General features: G+C 39.9%; 1 protein-coding gene across 4 annotated transcripts in view; it reads left to right on the plus strand.

Moving 5' to 3' along the window:
* The first annotated feature begins 3,074 nt into the window (after positions 1-3,074).
* ptprub (protein tyrosine phosphatase receptor type Ub) overlaps positions 3,075-20,926 on the plus strand; it is a 228,644-nt gene continuing 210,792 nt past the window's right edge. For 3 of the 4 annotated variants that reach the window (XM_008432339.2, XM_008432340.2, XM_008432341.2), the window contains exon 1: positions 3,076-3,350. In XM_008432339.2, the coding sequence (XP_008430561.1) occupies positions 3,272-3,350 (79 nt within the window). In that variant the 5' untranslated portion in view covers positions 3,076-3,271. Of the gene's footprint in view, positions 3,351-20,926 lie in introns of all 4 variants that reach the window. The other variant, XM_008432338.2, reaches the window with a different exon arrangement.

Below are 20,926 nucleotides of genomic sequence, written 5' to 3' on the forward strand. Positions count from 1 at the left end.
AAAAAAAAAAAAAATCAGTTTTGAGTTTTCTGTCGGAGTACTTGAACTCAGCTACCTTGGCAGCCAGCAGCCATTAGGGAGTCTTCACAGAAGCCTGATCAGCCAATCAGTTATGGACTTTTGAAAACTTGCAGTAAGTAAGTAAGTAAGTAAGTAAGTAAGTAAGTAAGTAAGTAAGTAAGTAAGTAAGTAAGTAAGTAAGTTAGTAAGTTAGTAAGAAAAATAGTCATTTCTTTCCACCACATTCTTCAGACAGATGAGAGAGTAACAATGTAAACTATCAGAGATTGCAAATCATGTTTCCTCCAAGCAGAAACAGTTTCATACTCAGAGTTTCCAACAGATATTTTATTGAATAAAATGGGAAACTAACTTTGAATTTAAATAGTAAAAAAAATAAAAAATATATTATTCAGACAACACTTCTAATATACAAAAATCTTTAGGGTTAAAACATATTTAGATTGGTGACATTATCTCAGGTCAGGCAAGGATACTTTGTAACAGCAGTCAAATGTGTGTAAAAGATCAAGTCTGCTTTGGCCTGTTTGCTACATTTGCATCATGAGAACGCCGTCCGTTCTTATGAACAACTTACGTAACAAGTCTATGGACACGTCAGACGAGCTGGCAGAGATGCGTCAGACCACTTACTTTGAAATAATTATTACATCTGTTTGCATCTGCTTTGTGCACATTTCATTAAATCCAAAAGTGACTTCTGCAGTCCAACATTTCAAGGACATAATAACATAACCAGCTGTTGCTAGAGATGGAGAAAAGTAACCCCATCAAATGCAAATTGAATACACACAATATGTCAAACTTCCTAATTTATGGAGAAATATGCCTTGCAGCTGTCATTGGAAGGTGCAAAGGCATGTGTACCTGTCATAACTGAGAATATGGGACTTATCTTGGCTGTAAACAAAATAAAAAGAAGGAAAATGGAAACCAAACCTTTTCAGTGTAGAATATTTTTATATATACGGATCTCTGATACAATTTTTAGACACAAGAATATATAACATTTTTAACTAGCTCTGTCAAGGTAAACACATCATCAGCTATATTATAATAAGGTTATTATAAAGACTGGCATTCTGATGTATTGTACAAAATAGCTCAGTGTCAGCCATTTGTTAATATTTGTGCTTATAAATGTCACCTAGAGTCTGGGTGTCACAATCCTGCAATAGACAGCATGGGTTTTCCTATCATTATACGATTTGGGATGCAGCATGAACCAAATGTTTGCTCCACATTCTGGTGTTGCTTGTCCGGCATCTCTGGAAAAAGAGTCCAGCAAATTAAAATTAATCTGTCACTTTTCAACTTGATATTATTAAATATCAAGGGGAGGAAAAATGACACAAACCCCCCCAAAACAAAACCGTGTTAATCATTGTAATTTCTATGGGAATGGTGCCTACTTGAAAAATAATCATGACAGGGTGACATTTTAGGTAGCACTGCAAACGTTGTTGACTGGCGTGTACCTGTCTGAAATAACAAGAACATAGACCTGTTACCTCTGCTGACTCATGTTTCAGCAGCCAGTACTGTTTTACACTGTCTGAATTTATCCCAAATGTTGGTTCTCTAAACTATGCTGCCTTGCAAAAGTATTCATACCTTATTGAGGTTTTCCACGTATCGTCACAGCACAGTCTCATTGGGATTTCTGTGGTAGACCAATACAGAGGACTGCACCAACTGAGAAGTGGAAGGAAAAGGGCATATAGTTTTATTTTAAGGGTTTACAAATAAAAACCTGAAAGACGTGGCATGTATTTTGCATTGAGGCCACTTTACTCTGTTACTCCTAAATAAAATACAGTGCCTCCAGACAGATGTGTGTTATTTAATCTTAGTATAAATAGCTCCATGTGGTGTCAGTGGTGTGTTAGACAATATTATTGAACAAAGAGCATCGTGGTCAGGTTGGATCAAGGGATCTATTGTTACTCTGGCACAGCAACTGCAGAGATGCGCAGCTCAGATGATGTGACAACATGTTGACAGGACATTTATTATTTATTCACTAAACAATGCTGCCCTTTGTAGAGAAATTGCAAGAAGTTTCTTTGATTAGATGAGACCAAAATGTAAATCTTTCCCTTCATGCAAACTATTACTTGTGGCAAAAACAGTACAGATGCTCAAGCATTTCTGCAAAAAGATAGTCTATACTAAACTGCAGTGCAATGAGACAAACAGCGTCAAAACCTAATTTACTTTTTTTTAAAGAGATGAATTTGATCATATCTTCTAAAATTTATAAAATTAAAATGTTTTGATATTATTTTTATTTAATTAATGTAATTTCCAATCAGGATCTCAAGACCCCCAGCTTGTTGATTCACAACCACAACTGGACCACACTTCTGAAAACCAACCAAAGTCCAGACCTTAATCCAGCTCAGGATGTTTCAAGTCTTGAAACCTGATATTTAGTGACGCTTTCCATTCAATTTGACTGAGCTTGAGCTGTTTAGAAAGAGGAAAAAGCAGGAACACCTCATCGGTTTGCAGATGCACTAAGTTGGTCGACACACCTTTGATAGCTTGTATTTGCAATGTTAGCTGGTCCTACAAACTGCTGGTTTATATTAGCTGAAACTAAACTCAATTCAGTTTTCAGATTTTATTTGGAAAAATGTTTTTCCTTCCACTTCACAATTATGCGAGCCTATCACATAAAATCCCAACAAAATACGCTGAAATTTGTGGTTGTGACATGACGATGTGAAAAAAAAAATTAAAAGGGTGTGAATACTTCTGAATTCAAATCAAACTGCTGCTAAAATATACGTCAACCAAGTTGAGGACATTGTACAAAATATCTGCCATGTTCCCCCAAAGCAGCCAAAGATCTTCTATTTCCCACAGATGTGACAGATAACATGGGATTTTGAGCACACGGTCACACACGGTGTCGAGTTGAGCTTGGCCGATGTCAGAAATAGCGGGGTGCCGTTCCTGCATCTGACCACTTGGAGGCGCCCGGCTCATGCTTTGAATGGAAAAGCTGAAGGCTGGGGAGGGAAAGTGGGCTCGGGAAAGAAAATTTCTCTCCTGAACTGTTTACCCTGACGTCAGTTTGCAGAAGTAGCTCTGCCCTGTCTCCCTCCAGTGTCTCGGAAACTCCACTCAGTTAAAAAACAAAACTGAGGGAAATAGATGGACTCCGCTTTGCCTGCTGCCGCCTTCCTGGACCCCACGGAGTGAATGAAATGACTTGTTCGTCACATGTAAAGTGGACTAAAACATGTACACGATGAACACCTGCGCCTTTCTGCTGATTTTAAGTGTCCAGATCTACGCCGATGGCATCGAGGGGCCAACAGGTAAGACTGGTGTAGACCTTAGTCTCCTACAGTCAAGCTGCGAAGTTTTTCTTTCTTTCTGTCTTGTTTTTTTTTTCCAAACATGCGTGTGAAAGTCTGCAGAGAGGAAAAGCGGAGCGGGTCTGGTGAACGATGACAACTTTGTGGCACAGCGTTCCTGCGTTTATCTGCGGCTTTTGTCCCGTGGCGACTTAGGAGTTTGATAATATTGCAGTGGAAAAAACTTACACATTATTGTAAATCCGATATTTTTGACATAGCCTAAATTTTTTTTTATTTATTTAGAAAGGCACTCGCCAGAGTGCGTTGAATTCTTGCTAAACAACACGATCCTCGGCACCTATCTGACCCAAGCCCACTCAAATTCCCAGGTAGATTCAAATATTTGATTATGTGGACAAAACTCAACTGAGAGAGGAAGGGGGCAGAGAGAGGTATAAAGTGCGAAGAAGATGTGAGTCAATATTTGCAAGTCTCCTAAATCCCCCCACATGCCAAATCAATTCCTTCATAGACTGAAACCCTGCAGACTTTCCATTCTGGAATCAGGTTTCATAGTTGATTCAGTGACTCCATAAAAGTTTGACATCCCAGTGTGGGTTGTTGCACAGGAATCATCATTGATTACATAAACCAAAATCCTTCTTTCTCTATGGAGAACTTGTTCCCATCGATTCTCAAAGCTGCAGATTTCTTTTTTCTTTTTTCCTCCAAGATGATATGGAACCAGTGCCGGTTCCAGCATTTATTACGCCCTGGGCGAGCCCCTCCTTTATACTCCCACCAACCCCATTTGGCAAAAACCAATAGCTTTTTATTACAGATGGATTGAACCAATAGGGACAAAAAACAAACAAATAAAAAGCTGATCTGTCTGATATCACAGGTAGGCATAGAGCATTATGACAGTGACGTTTTGGATGTAGTGATAAATATTGTCTGACCTGAAATATGAACTGCTTTTTTCAGCTATAATTTCCCTACTATTATTATTATTATTTATTAAAATGCTTATACAATATTGATTATACGTTTAGCTATGCTTAACTCACTGGATAATTGGGATTGAGGAAAGCTAAGACAGAAGTTTATCAGTAATTTTAAGAAAACTGATCAGAATTTTGTAATGATAGTCTAAATTGCAATTCAGTCTTAACATGTATTGTACTTTCAATGCTAGGGTAAATGAATTCCTAATGAACAACAGCAACAACAACAACAAAAAATCAAGATGACAATTTTTGTGTTTAGACTAGTTTTAAAGGATCTTCAGTCATTGTAGGACGTCCAGATCAAAGTCAAAGTATTTTAAATTTTGGATCAGAGAAGATGAAACGCAGACCAGAGGCCCCCAAAAGTGATACTTTATTACTAGATTGGAAGCCATCATGACTTGCAGACTATTTTATGTAATCATTTGCTACCTCATGCCACCCCTAAGAACATGCTACCCTGAGCAGTGAGCCAAATCATCCACATCAAAAACTGTGACTGTAATGAACCCTTAGCAGAATTTAGTTTGGGACCATTGTGACAGCTTAAATAATTTTAACTGTGCAATCAACTATGAATTTCTTAAATACAGAAATTTTAAGATGTGACACCAGCTATTTAAATTCTCCAAGCCTTAATTATTTGCATATTTGTGGACTTGCAATCGTTTAAAAGGATTTCAGAGAAAGTTCCAGAGTGAATAGAGTCGCTTTAAATAAGTTTGAGTAATGCCTCACTGCATTTCCCCAAGGTTGCTGTGCACTGGTGGTCAGCTGTCTGAAAAAAAGCTAACGATAACTAACAACAAACCAGTGAAATTAAATTATCACATAATTTTAAAACTATGACTAACATGGTGGAAATGACTCATAGTTTATTGGTAAATTGAGAAGTCAAGCTCTTTTGAGGCCCCTTGAAGCCCCAGAGGGTTAATTTGCTTATGTTTTGGGCTGGCTGTGGGTTCAGCTGCTGCCTCTGGGCTTCTGGGGTTGCAGATAGAGGAGACTTCTTCATTTTATTCGCTTCATTTTATGTTATTGATTAAACTGTGTTATTTCAGCCTTTTCCTGCAGTCATCTGTGGCCCTAGTGTTTCAGCAGGATAAAAATCTTTTCAAAATTCAAATCAGTCATGGAGGTGGACAGACGCACTTTCTGAAAATAAACATGTTTTATAGGAATCCGACACAAACCTTTTCGCGGTCATCCAAATTCATGCGCACACTCAGCTCTGTTCCCTGAATTTGGTCTGGTATTTGCTGTATTAGCTCTATGCTGGCTCTTTACCCTGAAAGCTGATATGAACTGGGGGGCCTGTTTCTGTTGCACACATCCAAATGCAAAAATGTACCTCTTCAGGGGAGATAAAGCGATGGGGGCGGGGGAAGCATTACCACCGATAACATTTTCACTCCGGGATGCTTCAGCAACTTTAGATGGCGATCCACTCGATATTTTTGTCATCAAGACAGGACCCTGTTCTTGGTTTTCATTAGAAAAGCTTCTCGGCGTGGGCCTTGTGTGCACAACTGAAGCAGAAATGACAAGAAGTGAGTGGAGCACGTCATTAAGAGGAATGGGCTGAGACATATGACGGATTCAATCACACGTACAGGTAATTAAAAGAGCTGAATGGAACAGCAACGCTTCACTACGCAACGCTGTGTGCGACGGTCTGTCGGCAAATATTTACGTGCTGTTTGGAGTTCAGTTTCTGAGCCTCGCACCCAAAGCCATTGACTTCCTGTTGGCCATTAATAATCACCGCTGGCAGGTATCAAGGCTTTTCTCCCCCTTTTGTCCTGCCTCCTCTTTGTGGAAAACGGATGAAAGCTCTTTATCTGTTTCATTTCTTCTAATAGATACATTGCCTCATTACAACAGCATGTCAGTGTGTTTTTATTGAGATTTAATATGATAGAGAAACTCAAAATAGTGCATGAAGTGCGAAGAGGGATATATGGCTTTAAAAGGCTTTAGTATTTTGTATTTAGCATCACACGTCCCTCTATCAAGCCTGTGCAGCTTCCTAGTCTCTGCTGAAGAAAAGCATCCCCACAGCATGATCCTGCCACCATCGTGCTTCCTCTGGGGGATGAGTCTGATGTGTCGTTCTTCCTTTTCCCATTGTTTGTGTTGCCACATGAAGCTCTATCAAATACAATGAAGTGTGAGGTTATGAAAAATGTGAAAAAGTTCAGTATGAAAACTTTTGCAAGGCATTACTTTTGTTTCTTTCTTTTCTGTTGAGTTCAAGGTGTTTTGTAGTTTCTAAAGGTCTAGCTGACGCTGCTCAGCTTTGCGATATGGAGGCTCTTTCCTTCACTCGACTGACTGCAGGGTGGTTGATGAAAGAAAAAAAAATGCTATAATTGTCCAGTTTTTGGTGTTATTGTTAGAATTGGTGTGTTTTGAACCTTATCTGACTCTTTCACGCTTCTTAATTCGCCTATTTGCCTTTTTACTGCTGTTTGCACACCAGCCATCTCTTCTATTAGCGGTGCAGATTCTCAACTGAATGGTGTAATTACCTTGTGACTGATGACTCATTTCCAAGATTTATCTAAACTTAAGGCAGAATGTCCTTTTTGCTCATTCGACTGAATGAGATAACACTTGGACTGAGATGAAAAGGCCTGTGAAGCCGAGACTGACTGGCCAAAGTGTGGAGTGGAATGACTAACACTTTAGGACTTTTGGCTTAAACTGCATAAACATCAGCATAGGAAACTTCATCTGGTACAACAAGCACATATGAGCTTTCGGAAATGAAGATATTATCAAACGATCCTCGAATGAAGAAATCAAGCATGACAGGAATGCGTTTATAAACGGAAGCGTTTTTTCTATTCATCACATGTGGCTAGAAATTGTTGCAGTGCACCATTTCTTGCCAAGTACGTATGACGAGACGGCATACTGTACCTGAACACGATGAGAGTCGGAGGACCCGTGTGAATTATGTTCACAGCTGCTCTGTTTAAAACAAGACTCGGCCGTTTTGTTTGCCCTGTGTTTCATTTGCAGATATTTTGAAGATCAGGACTGAAATTATAATTCAATATTACACATTTAAAGGCTGAATGGTGGGAGATTAGTTTTGTTATAATGCTGATGTGGATATCTTTTTTGGACTAAATGTGATGCTGTTTAATTTTGGGTTCTTCACACTTTAGATCAGGTAACATTTTAGCTGTAGGTGACCACTCTAGAACAGGTTTTCGATGATGTATCGAAGTAGAGTGATTGTATGATCACATCTAAGACTCTCTCTGAACATTGCTATTCTATGCATGGCTGTTTAAGTTTTTTCCCCCCACTTGGTTTTGCTTTACTTCAACTTCTCAGTGTTAAAGGTCAGTTACACTTGAAACAATTTGACAAAATTGCACAAATAGAAAAATCTGCTTGTGCAAGAAATGTTCTTTGTGCTAAATTTATGTAATATGTTTCTCTTTACACTCTTCACACACATTGCTACAATTTTACTGGCTATCTATGAAATACAGTTGGTAGCACTTTTGTCCTGCAGCCAGAAGGTCCAAATTCTGGCCTGGGGTCTTTCTATATGAAGTTTGCATGTTCTCTTTGGGTTTTGTTTGGATACTCCACTTTTTTTTTTCACAGTCCAAAAACATGGCAGGTCAATTGAGCTCTCCAAATTTTGCTGAGGTATAAGTGAGTGCATACTTGGTTGCTCATCCTGTGTGTCTGTGTTGCCCTGCGATGAACTGGCGGCTTCAAGGTGGAAGACCCTGCGTCTTCCACAAAGACTGCTGGATAAGGATGAGTGGGTATAGAAAATAGATGAATGGAAAGGCTGATGCAGTTATACATTAACATGAACAAAGTTGCTTTTTATGCTGCTGCTTCAGATGCATGACACTCTCTGCAGTAATGCTTTTAAACAATAAGCTACTGCTTATTGTTTAAAAGCAACGATAAGCAACGTGGTTAGAAAAACAACTTTTTTTCCCCTAAGACATTTGGCAATAATTTTTCCTCGTTTTGGTTATGTTCAGCTGAACATACGGATAAAAAAATGTGCTTTCAGATTCTATGCTGCTGCTTTTGCTGTATGACGACAGACACATAGTGAGAGCAACAGTGCAACAAAAAGTGCAAACGCAAGAGACATTCAGTGACAGCGTGGAGTCACCATTAGCCTTATACGTAGCTTACTGTTAGCTGTGCAGAAATAAGTGGGGGAGGGTTGTTGCTACTTTGTGGTCTATAGGAATACATAAAGCAGCACAGTTTCTGTTTGTCTTAAAAATAGAAACTGTTGCAAACAGTGCCTGTCTTCACCATTTTTACTATCAATTAATAAAATCAAGTAAGTAGATAGAATTAAGCGTTTGCCGCCATAAAATGATTTAATTCACAAATACATTTAGCACACCTTTCTCATAAGAGTAGTTTTATTATTAGGTGTTTTAAAACAGTTAAGAGTTATTTTTCATATTCACACGATTTCAATGTGATCCTGAAGCAGTTTAGAAGTTGAATGTTTAGCAGACTGTTATTATAGGAACATTTTTCATCTAAAGTTGCCTCTCACACACAGCGGCTTTGAAGAGTCCATTAGATGTGCTCAGTCTAATAAGCATCTGTCTGAATAGAAGCTAAAAAGGAGCTCAAGATGCATTAGTGAAGAACCAGTGGTGGAATAAAAAAATATGATTATTGAGAAAGTGTTTATTTTCTTTTTCCTTCTCCTCACTAATCCTCTGAGTGGAAGTGTTTCCTGCAGGAGAAAACGACCACCATCTGTGAATAGACTATGAGAGGGCGATGGGGGACTGGACCTTAATCAGACTTCTGGAAAACACTGGTTGATTTCCATCACTGTGGGATCGCAGGCGGTAATTCAGGCAGCAGATGGAAAACTTTGCGTCCAGGAGAGGTGGGTTCTTGGAGGTGAAGGACACGGGGAGGGGCCGTCTGAGAGAGATGAGATGAGGAGCACAGAGGGATCCACTCAGATGGATGATTTTGTTTTCGACTGAGCCCCTCAGCAAGCCGAGCTGTGTGCGATTAGGTAGTGTAAATGAGATGAGCCCCGCGCTCCGCATCATGTCTGACCTATAGTAATGTGGGTCTACGTGTAGTAGTGCCACACCTCTATTGGCTTACTCCCGCTACTAGATTGGAAAAATACCATCCGACCATAACGTGCTCAAGGAATCCCACCCCCCTCTCTTTCCCCCCGCCCCCTCGGTGTCAGGACGATTAATGTCGCCCTTCATCTGTGAAAGCATGTGGGCCCTCCTCCTTCTCGAGCCGGTCTCGTTTCTCATTTGGTCGTGATGGATCTGGGTTTGAGCTGCGCTGACTGCACAGACATTCTTCATGTTGGACCACAGCTCTGACGTATCCCTTGAATGCTGCCTTTAATTAATCCTGCTAAGCATTTTCATGTTCTCATTCTCATGTAATTGTCACATTTACAGCTTTGTTTTCTTTGTGTTTGAGGCTCCATGTTCAGGCACATTTCAATGAATTTGAATGTCACTGAAAAGTACATTTTCAAAGTGAAACTAAAGCAAACTTTTGCTGTAGTAGCTAAGAGTTAAACCCATTTGTGATGTAGGTTCCGCACAGACAGGGATATTTTTCCACCATTTATTTGTCAATTTTAATAATAATGACTTGAATTTAGTTAAAACCCAAAAACTAAGACTGTCATGGGGAAGCCTACGCCTTAAGATAAGCATCTTACAAGATGCAAATAAACAAAGATTACTCCATTCTTCTTGTTTATTTCATCCAGCCGGCTTACAGAATCGTGCTGCTCTGTTTCGCATCTCTCTGCTCTGAATGAAACGAGTCTGATGCCTCGTTGCTTCATGTTCCTACGAAGGATTACAAGGTATCGTGTGTTGTTTGTTTCCATCATATCTTCAGGTGTTTTTCCAAGCCAGAATGTCAAACCAGAGCAGGAGGTCTCCAAAGTCTTCTGGAGACAAGGCGATTATGGGATGCTCCATTTGTAATGCATTGCCCGGAGGGAGAGGGCGCTGTGTTTGCTACACTATTTAAAAAGAAATGCAATCAAACAAATAATTACATTGTAGTCATAGTAATAGATTTGGGTACTGCTAAATATTCAGTATTATTATTTTTTGATTGTTTCTAATTTTGCTGTGGTGATTGAATAATAATTAGTAGAGGATTTGTTTTGTAGGAGAAGCTCCCTCGCGAGGGTTGTGCAGTTTGAGCCTCTCGAGGCGCAGCGTGCCGGAGCTACATTGCCAGGGGCCTGGGAGCTATCTTTATCATTTTGATATGAATTCGGTTTGATTAATATGAAGATTTTTGTTTTTGTAAATATTTTTTTTCTCTACAATTCATTCTCTACACAAGGCACTTTCACGAGCTGGGGAGAAAAATAAATAAATCCAAGCACTAGCTGAAAGATGAGCTTTGAATCCTCTTTTTAATTCTTGGCCAAATTCTCGAAAGATGTCTTCATAAAGAGCTGTTATGACTGACTTGATAGTTGTCCCACAAACAGTCATTGACTCTCTCCACAAAAGGTTAATTGCTAGAGAGTCTGGTTGTTATAGCATGTAAGAATGTAAATGTAAAGTTAAGTGGGTAGAAGAAGTTGGACAAGAAACAGCGAAAGCTTTTAGAGAACCGGGAAGTGAGATTCACAAGGAATGAACTGTGACTGGAATCAGTGCCAGTATTTAGGAGATGAGTTAAAACCGTCATATTTGTTGTGCTGAACCACTCTATCCATAGATACAGTATCTGTCCTTGGCTAAGGGGGAAACAGGACTGAGAACCTGATCATTCAGTGACTAGAATCTTCTGGGGAACTCTGACCCTACAAACTGGGAATCACTGAAATGCTCAGTTTTTTTAATCAGTCAAAATATCAGTTTCAGTAAATGTTGAAATAAGAAAGCTATTCGGTGATTTTTATCTACATTGCAGATGCTTGTTTGATCCCTCAGAGGTGTCGCGCAGTGAAAGTTATGTTTCTGGAGGATACAAAAAACAAGTTTCTGTTTTTACCCTTGAAGACGGACTGTGTGTTTCCAGTTATTCCATTCCTTTTCTGTGTTTGTCTCCACTTGCTTATATCAAGTCTCTCTCTGGTCAAAGGAGAGCCACTGAAAGGAACCACTCAGATGGAAAAGAACACCAATTGTAGATAATTATACATGATGCTTATTTTCCTGTCAAGGCCTCTTTTTGTAAGTGTGTTATTGAAGGGTCAAGAATCAGGACACAGGACACAGAATCAACAAGAAAGAAATAAAAAAGCCAATTTCCCCTCTTACAAAAAAGCTAAATAGCCATGAGACATACGCCGGTGAGACTCCTGAGCAGCTGCCATGGCAGCAGCACCTCAGCAGTGCTTGTTTCTATTAACCTGAATTTGAAAAACGCCAACCTGTAATCGTCCCCGTCCCATTCAGTAGATTCCCAAGGGTTTGTTGTCATCTTGCAGTGTAAATTCATTGCCTAATTTTTCATATTTCTTTTCTGTTCGATGAAATACTCTAAATCTAGTCTGAGCCGCCAGGGACCAAAATCACAGGGATTAACAAACCAGTTTAAATTAAACAGCCAAATTGGCTAAAATAGCTTGTCAAATCTATAGTATAACAATACCATATTACAAAACATGATTTTTCACACCTTCAGTTTGAGGATGTTTACATGCAGCATTGTATTTAGTAATGTGCAGTCAATAACACAACCATTTATGCTTGATGCATCTTTATATTGTCTTTGCAGAACCAAACAACAGAAGTCATTATTCTCAGTCTTGCTTTGGACACAGTAGAATTGTGTTTTGGTGTGTTTCTTTGTAGAGAGACCACTAAACAATCACTTTGGAGATGCAACAAAAAATTGACTGGTGGTAAGAGTTGAAGCAGAACATCACACAGAAAACTTTCTGCCTAACGTTCGATCTTACTTCTGGGAGAGAAAGCCTCTCCCAGAAGTAACAAGAATAACAACAAAGCTGAATGGGGTTCAGCGAAGATGCTCTGTTTGAGTTTTTCCAGCATTGATCCTTTGTCTTTGAGGAAACCTGATGAATCAAAACATTTTGGCAGCCTTTTATTTTACATGAATGTAATTGTCTCTATTTTGCAGGGAATACCCACAGAGACGTCTGTGTTAGTAGTGCTAGCCACGCTAGCATTCTTTAATAGCGATTAAAGAATGCTAAAACAACAATATGTCAGCTTTTTATTTATTTTTCCCATTCTTTTGAGAGTATGTTTTTACCATAAATAGTTTTGTTACTAGTTCTGCCTTTATGTATTTTGTATGGTTTTATGAATTGTTGCTAATCGAGGTGGAGGATGGCTTGACAACAATAAGTACAGTAACTAATTAGAACTATTATAAATTTAAAAAAAACTATGCACTCTTATGAACATGCTTATTTGCATCTGATGTAAACCTGACTTAAACCTGCAGCTAATATGGTCCGTTCTCTCTTAGGACTTATTAAGTTGACTGTGACAACAGGAAGTCTTGACCAAGCACACCACACTCTTCAAATGTAATTTAAACGCATCAGACCATCCACAAACCAATTTACACATGTATTTAGAAAATCCACTTTCATGAATGAATATTTAAATATTCACATTGAAACTGAAACGGAGTAAAAGTGGTAGTTCACTGCCTTTTGAGCGCAGGAAGCCGCATCCCGAAGCCTCGTCATATCGAAGGAGGCCGTCAGCAACTCGCATTGCCACCTCTACGGGTTTTTCAGGGTTACTGTGACACCTTCCTGCACCCTGGAAAAGATGCCAAGACTTGAGAGATTTACAGTCTGTGACCTGCTGTGGCCTGTCTCTTCCTTTTTTTTTTTTTTTTTTCACTCAGCAGCAGCCGCCAGAGTGCAGGTTTCTTAGCTCCCTCAGAAAGGTGTTATTAAAGTGGTATTGATCTTTGGGACGCTGGAAAGTCCATTTTACTTAAGTTTGATCAAAGTGGCATCCAGCCTGTGGTCTTCGAGCTTCATGTGGGAGTGGGAAATAGTCGGTTGGACCGGTGTGCAACAGAGAAGTGAAACCTGGAATGTGGAGAGTAGAAGATGTGGGGGAAAAAAAAAATCTGTCAATTCTCAAGCGAGGCTCTCTTTCATGTTATTGCTTTAAATGACAGATTTGATGCTCATTTGTGCTTAAAAGTTTGCAAGTTTCACTGGAGTAGTGGGCAGCGAAACTTAATACCAAACCCAGATGGGCTTGTGTTTATATCCTGGATATGATAGAGTGAGGCTGCACAGCTTTAGCGCGCAGACAGATGTGTAATTATCCAACAAAAAAAGGAAGGGAAAAAAAAAAAAAGGCAGAGCCGTTTCGGTCCCTGCATTTTCTTCCCCAAGGTAAGCGAGATCCAGACTGCAGAAAGTGGGTCTGCAAGACGGATGCTGCGAGTGCTGTTCCTCATCCCCTACCCAGAGGAAAGAAAAGCCTCCTGAGCAGTTTATATTTAGACTGCTGGCTGCATTTCAGTTCTTTACCTACGTCGTCTGTGTCAACATATTTACAGCTGGTTTCTTCGGTTTTTACCGTAGAGATCCCAGCGTGCTGCGGTTCAAAGACAAAGCTCGGGATTGTGGCGATTGTTTCTGATCTATTGTTGAGAGCTGCCTGCGTAGTCCCCTACTCATGAACGGTGAATGAAACCTGAGCCACTGGCACTCCTTTAAAAGTCAAAACTTCCTCTGCAGGATATTTCTCCCCTTTGTCGCTCTAATGTGGGCTTAGGCTTTATGTCATGATGCCTCCTATCTAAAGAAGCGATATTTCTGGTCTGACCAGTTATTTCTGAGCGGGAGAAACATCCTGCAAGGGACCCAGCCATAAAGCCGAGCCACTCCGATTTATCTCAGACTCGTTAAACCGACATAGACGTTCACATAAACTTTATCTGGACGGTGGAAATTGAAGAGCATTAAAGTGTAACAGAGCATTGATAATGTCTGCTGTGCTGACTTAAAAGGGAAGAAAGCATTTGAGAACTTGCCCAGCGTGGCATCTAAAGCTAAACTGCAATCTTTTCTCCTTAGTAATTCATATCCACGGAGCTGAAGCTCTGGCAGTGCAATAGTGTTCACTTTCATGCATTTTGACATGTTTGGACAAACTTCACTGTGTTTTATGTATTATAGACCATCAAACAGTTGCAAATAATTGTGAAATGAAAGAAAAGAGGGAGTGGACACTTAATCTCCCGCTGAGTCAAAACTTTGCAAAGCTCATTTTGATGCAATTAGAGCTAGAGATGGAAAATTATACATATTTTAGCAAGAAAGCTGCATTTTAGTCAGATCGGAAGGAGATGACCTGATTTCTTGTAGAGTTCACGTCTGGACGTTGGCTGTGTTATTTGAACAAGTCAATATGCTCATTATTAGCGGTGGGACCTGATTAAAAAGGTTAATTGAGCTAATTGCAAAGTCTGTATTTAATTAATCTCAATCACATTTTAATCGAAAACCATTTGTGGACAAAATAAGCAGCATGCCCAACTCCAGAAACGCTTTTTGCTGCTGAATTACTGAATAGACAAGACATGTTAGCCCAACAACAAAGATATTAGTAGTTTCGTAGTCTGTTAATTAGGTCATTCAGTCATCAGATTGGTGCAAAGTGGCATTAAAACCTTCCAGCTTTCTGGTGTTTCAGGAACCCCTGATCATTCATATAACATTTTTAAACATTTTTAGAAATGTGGACTGTGGGATGTCAGTGCTTGTAACAGTTTTTAAAGCAAAAGTCAACCAACCAATCAATTTTAGTCAACATTGTAATATTAATATGGATCATATCACAACCGCAAAGGTCTGATTTGATGCAGTATTTCCAGTGCCACGCCTGCAGATGCTGCATGCTGATGATGGTCACACTTTTTTGAGCTCACAGAGGAGGATGGAGATAACATGATGATGAAAAAGGTACGAAATATGTGGGTTAATCACAAAGGATATTGCTATTAGGACATTCAGCACCACTAATACAGTTCTATTGTCTTCTAATATTGCTAGCCCGCAAAACCATTAGGCTGTCAAAAAAATACATTTTTACCGAGATTAATGGTGGATTCTACTAATTAGATCACTTCTGAATGCAGTTGGTTCCACCGGATCTTATTTAGGTGTATCACCGTTCGAATTGTTTTTTTAAATACTTAACAAAGGTTCAAGTAAATCCAACGTTTCTGATGATAACGTGAGTTAAGGTTAAAAAGTTCAGTGGGAGGCATGGCTGTTATTTTTACTCTTTTTTTTATGTTGACTTTAACTCGTTCTGTCTCCTTCTGCCAGCAGCAGACTCACGGCGAAGCGGCTGCAGCGCAGTGCAGCCAAGTGCCGATTGGCGGTAAATCAGCCCACAGACTCATCTGAAACCTGTTGAGCATGTATTACCTGTGTTTAATATACATGAATAAGAATTAGGTCATTCTGGGGGATGCGTTTTATGGCACTTTCCAGTGAATCTGTAATTTTTAGACTCTTTGAAATCTCAGTAGAAAGGAAAACATCTGACTCACCCAAATTGATGCAGTTCCATCGCCTGGATGGGAATATTGCACGCAGTTTCATCACAGTTCCAAGCTGGGAAAAGTTGCTGCAATTTCTGCAGAAAAATGAATTTGTACACAGATTCTTTTTTTTGTGCAAATCATCAGGGCCAGAGATGCTTTGGATTGGTGTCTGATTTAAATGTAAATCAAAGAAGCGGTATTCTGTGAGCGGTATTCTAGTGTGTTGTGTAATGTTGGCACACATGTCAGTTTCTGACCCAGAGATGGGTTGGAAAGCTTTTGTCAAGTGGCGCCTCGGACTCTTTGTTCTGATTCAGGTGTTGGAGTGAGACGGAACAAAAAGCAGAGCCTATTGATTTCTCAAACGCTTCACATCCAGCCCCGCTGCCTCCTTTTTCTTCAAACTCTCCCTGTCAATCCTACATGACCTCCCATCAGAATCCTTCTCCTTCTGACTTGTCACCATTTCAGCAGTTCCTCAGGGGGATTGTAGGTACTTTTTTCTTTCTTTCTTGAAAATAGTAATGAAACGTTTCATGGCTGTAAGAGATTTCAGGGGGAAGTTAGTTCAGGCTATGCCTCTTTCTATCATTTCCTCTGAGACAAAGTATTCTCATTTAAGCATTTGTTAAACTCATAGAAAGCATTCATCAAGTTTGACAAGCTGGTATAATCGCCTTAGGGCAAAATAAAATGAATGGCAAAATAAAATGAATGTGTATTTGACGCCAAAGCAAGATGCTAATTAGAAAAGATATCTGACCAACAAGCTACGCGCTCTTTACCTTTTTTTCATCCTCGGTGTTGCTCAGAAACAAGTGAAGGACTCCTGTTAACACAGTTGTGAGGCTTTGACGTTTGGAAGTCTTAAGATTCATAAACCTTCCTCTTGCAGAGCCACACAAAAATACTCCTTTGCTAAACAGCTCAGGCTCACATAAATTTTTTTGGGATGGAAAACACAAAAACTTTCAAGTCTTGCTGAAGATGAACAACTGGATTCAGGACTGGACCATTTTAACTCACGAATGTAAGGCATGACCTTTCCATTTTAGTTTTGGATGCATTGATATGGGCATAGTCTTGCTGAAAAGGTGAACCTCTGCCCTTCAACACACAGCGTTTTACTAGTAAGCCATTCAAGTTAAGAGTGTTTTCACCCCAGGATAGTCCAGATGAACTGCATCAAATGGACGAGCAGTGTCAAAAAATGGTTTGGTTCACTTTCTCAGTGCATTTTTGAAAGTCGACCAAACTTGCTTAATGCCTTGCTTAATGTCATGCAGTCAAAACATCTGGTATTGCAAGAAGCTGCCCAGTATGAGCAGCAGGTGAGAAGGTCAGCGACCGGTTTGATGTGTTTACAAGGCAGATTTACTAGAACCGATCACATTTAGTCCAGTAAATCATACTTAAAGGAGACAACCGTCACTTTATGTTTTTGTCGCGCTCCCAACAGAAGAAAACTATATCAAGGTTAACTTGACCGGCAAACCCTGTTGTCAGGCAGACAGGAGTGAGACTAAATGTTCCATAATGTTTGCTAACAACTAAAACCGTAACAATGCAGTTGTATTGTGTTTATACTGTCACTAAACTTGTTTATTCATAATTTGACCATCAAAAGCAGTTGGTTACGCTGAATTTTATTTGGATGCAACAGAGTAAATGACATACTTTTGCAAGACACTGTGGAGGATCCTGCTCTTTGTGGCCCTCCACCTTCATCCAGGATCACCTTATATCTGATCCACGAGTTCAAAAGCTCTTTGATTGTAACTTGGGTGCTTTCTTTCTTCATTTAATCTGTCATCTGCAAGTCTGTAAATGCAGATATAGCATGTTTACTTCAAAAACTATCTACACTTTATCATGCTCTGAGGCAAATTTATGATGTCAGTCTTTATCTTTTTTTGTTTTTGCCATCCATGCTAAAACTGTCTCTAAAAATCGACCTTTTCCTATAAATGCATTTGATAGATAATTCCTAAGAATTCCAGGAAAAAAGGGGGTGGAGGGTTTGTGAAAACGCTGACAGTGTCACCTGTTATGTGATCTGCTGTAAATCTGCACGCTCACTCGGGGGAGACTTTTAGTGCTTCTCTGTTGTTTTTTGGCTTGTTGATGTGAATTGCAGACATTTTGAAGAGGGAGAAAAAAAAGTAGAATGGATAATATGAAGGGAAAGCTTTTAGGGCGCTTTTCAAATTGCCTGAACCTATTTCAGCCACAGCCGCAGTTTGTTCTTCTCACATTATCACGGAAATATGCAAGAATGTCCGGGGAGCCTACTGGCTGTCGCTAACAAAGAGCTTAATTCAAAAACCACAAAGATTGTAATTATTGCTGGGCCCCTTTTGTGTGTGGGTGTTTGTATGCACATTGGCGAGTGCTCTGTGTATTTTTTATTTATTTATTTTTTTTTGCCAGGGTCTAAGTGCCAGATTGGTTATTGTTCCCACCTGATTATATGTAAATATTTGCTGAACTCTTTTGGCCATTTTGAGCTTCCGTAAATCACAGCCATGCGGATTATTACCAGGCTTTTGTTTGCTTTATTCTTCAACGGTATGAAAATGCAAATAGAATTTTTTTTTTTTTTATAAATTAGCATACCGATCAAGGGACATGCTCCTCCGGTGATAAATGTGTTGCTCTAAAAAGATCAAAAAGTCACACTTTGTTGTGGGATCAGGCGGCATGCGTTTAGCTGGCAGCTGGAGCGCTACGCTCTGCGTCAGGGACCTCAGAGCGCGTCGGCCTTGGCCTTTTGTCCGCTCAGACCGTAGGGGTAATTAGGAATCAGCTTAGCCCGGGATTATGGTTGGACGCAGGGTAATCACAGGGGACAGGAGAAAAAGCATTAGAAGAATACTTGTTAATATGGGTATTACTGTGCTTAGCGCTGTTATCATGTGACATTAAGACAACTGACAATGGGAGCCTGTTGATGCAAGCTTCCCTACCTCCGAGGTAATAGGCTTTGCTGCGGATGGCATTGTTTATCCGCGGCGCATGCAGCAGTCCAGCTCCCTTCTTTTTGAAGCCTCCCTGCACAAACTTAAAAACTCAGTGCAATTTTTCCTCAATCTAATGAGGGAAATTGCACTGCCTTTGCCGTACAACTCCTGGAGGTATGCTCTGCTCACTCAGAGGTATTTACTTTACACCAGCACCTCTGAAACGAAGCGTGCTCGATTGTTCATTTCCCCTGCGATTGCACACATGGACGAATTCTTGCAGTTTTTTTTTTTCCCTGGAATGCAATTAATGTTTTCATTAACCGAGTTAAAGAGCTGCATGGCACGACTAAAAAGACGATACCCTTGGGTTCTTGTCTTTCGCTCTGTTTAAATGGTATAGTCCGTGTTATGGCTTGTGAAACAAAGCATGGCTGCTTTGTTGATCAAGGCAGAGATGTAACCTGATGCCTGTAGCCTCTAGACCACCTCTATTACCAAAGCCATTTTGTTGGCTTTTTCAGAGGATATGGAAGCAGGCCAGTGCTAATATTGCAAGGGAGAAGATTTATCCAAACACAGGGCGGCTTTTTATCAAAAGCACCATCTCTTTTATTGCGTTACTGTTATTTACAGTGAACTTGCTCGGAGGAGGACATAACTGCAGGTGCATACTCCACAGAATTATCAGAGCACGACACAACATAGCAACGCTTTGTTTTGACCTTATTGAGAGGGAGCCGGGAATTGTTTTCCGGAGTCTTAAAGAGCTAATCCCATCAGAGGGAGAACGGAGTGTGGAGAGACTAACTCAGTCACATCTGAGGTACCGCTGCCAGAGCACGAGACGGCCAGGAATGTGTTTTTCTTCTCGCTATCATTCAAGGACTCAGTGAGATCTTGGGGCAGATCTCTGGATTTTCCTGTATTGAATTACCAAAATATTTGTCATCTAAAGGAATTCCGTTTTGCAAATGTGAATTTGTCTAGTTAAATAAGCTGTCATTAAAGGTATAAGGTAGTAAAATTTTAAACTTAATACCATGAAGAAAACTCTCCAAACCGCTGACGAGATAACGCTTGTACGTACTTTGCATTAAGCTGAAGAAAAAATTAGGAAATGGGTTTCTTCACAGGGTGAGAACAAGGATCATCCATTCAAATGTATTCAGCATGAGATAGATCTTTAATTTCTGTCTCTGGTATTTTTTATTATGTTTTTGATTAAATAAAGGTTAAAGTTTAGGTTGCTACAAGTTCCAGCTAACATCTGGTCGCCTTTTGTCAGCTGTGGTCTGGATCTTAAAAACGGTTCTGGATGTCTTTGACTTAATGACATACTTAATTTTTGAGCTTTCCCGAAAATATTAAGGAAAACTCTGGGAGTTTTTAAGAATTTTCCTAGTCTGAGTAATATTTTTGTCTCTTCTTTAACGCAAAACTTTTGATTTTACTTTAAACATTTTGTCAGGTCTGGTAATTTGAGTGTAGAAAAGCATATGGAAAAAAGTTGGAACCCCGAGTTAAAATGCCGTCTTCTTCTCCTGCATCCAATATTTTGGAATCGTTGCACATCCCGGTCACACTGCTCTATTTGCCCCGACTCGGAAAGCAAATGAAGAAAATTGCCCCTTAAGAGACGTCGTCTCCTGTCCGAGCGAGCCCTGCGAGTTTCTCATTGGGATGCAGCGGAGGTTTCCAGAGATGCAACGGCTGACTTTCATTTCCTTCATTCTTTTTACCTCTCAGCGGAGGGTTTCTCACTTCACTGCTTGTCTATTGGTGTGGTTAGGCATATGTGCACCTGGGGGAATGGGCTCAGTCAGTGCCGGGGAGCCGCGGAGCTGAGGATTTATCCCAGTCCAGTGAGTCTCTGTGGTGCCAGAAGCTTCAGTTGAAAGGTTTAGGAATGGCCTTGTCCGTCTGTTTTTCTTTCTATAGAGATTAGGAAGAAAGATTTTTTTTTCCTTCAGTGGAAATAAATGTCTGTTTGGCTGATAAGTTTTGTTTGAACAAAATAATGGAAAAGGAAGGTTTAAAAGATGGGGACTGGAAGAAGATTTTATTAAAAGGAAAAAGTCTTTATGAC

The sequence above is a fragment of the Poecilia reticulata genome, linkage group LG16 (assembly GCF_000633615.1).
Source record: "Poecilia reticulata strain Guanapo linkage group LG16, Guppy_female_1.0+MT, whole genome shotgun sequence".
NCBI classification, from domain to species: Eukaryota; Metazoa; Chordata; class Actinopteri; order Cyprinodontiformes; family Poeciliidae; genus Poecilia; species Poecilia reticulata.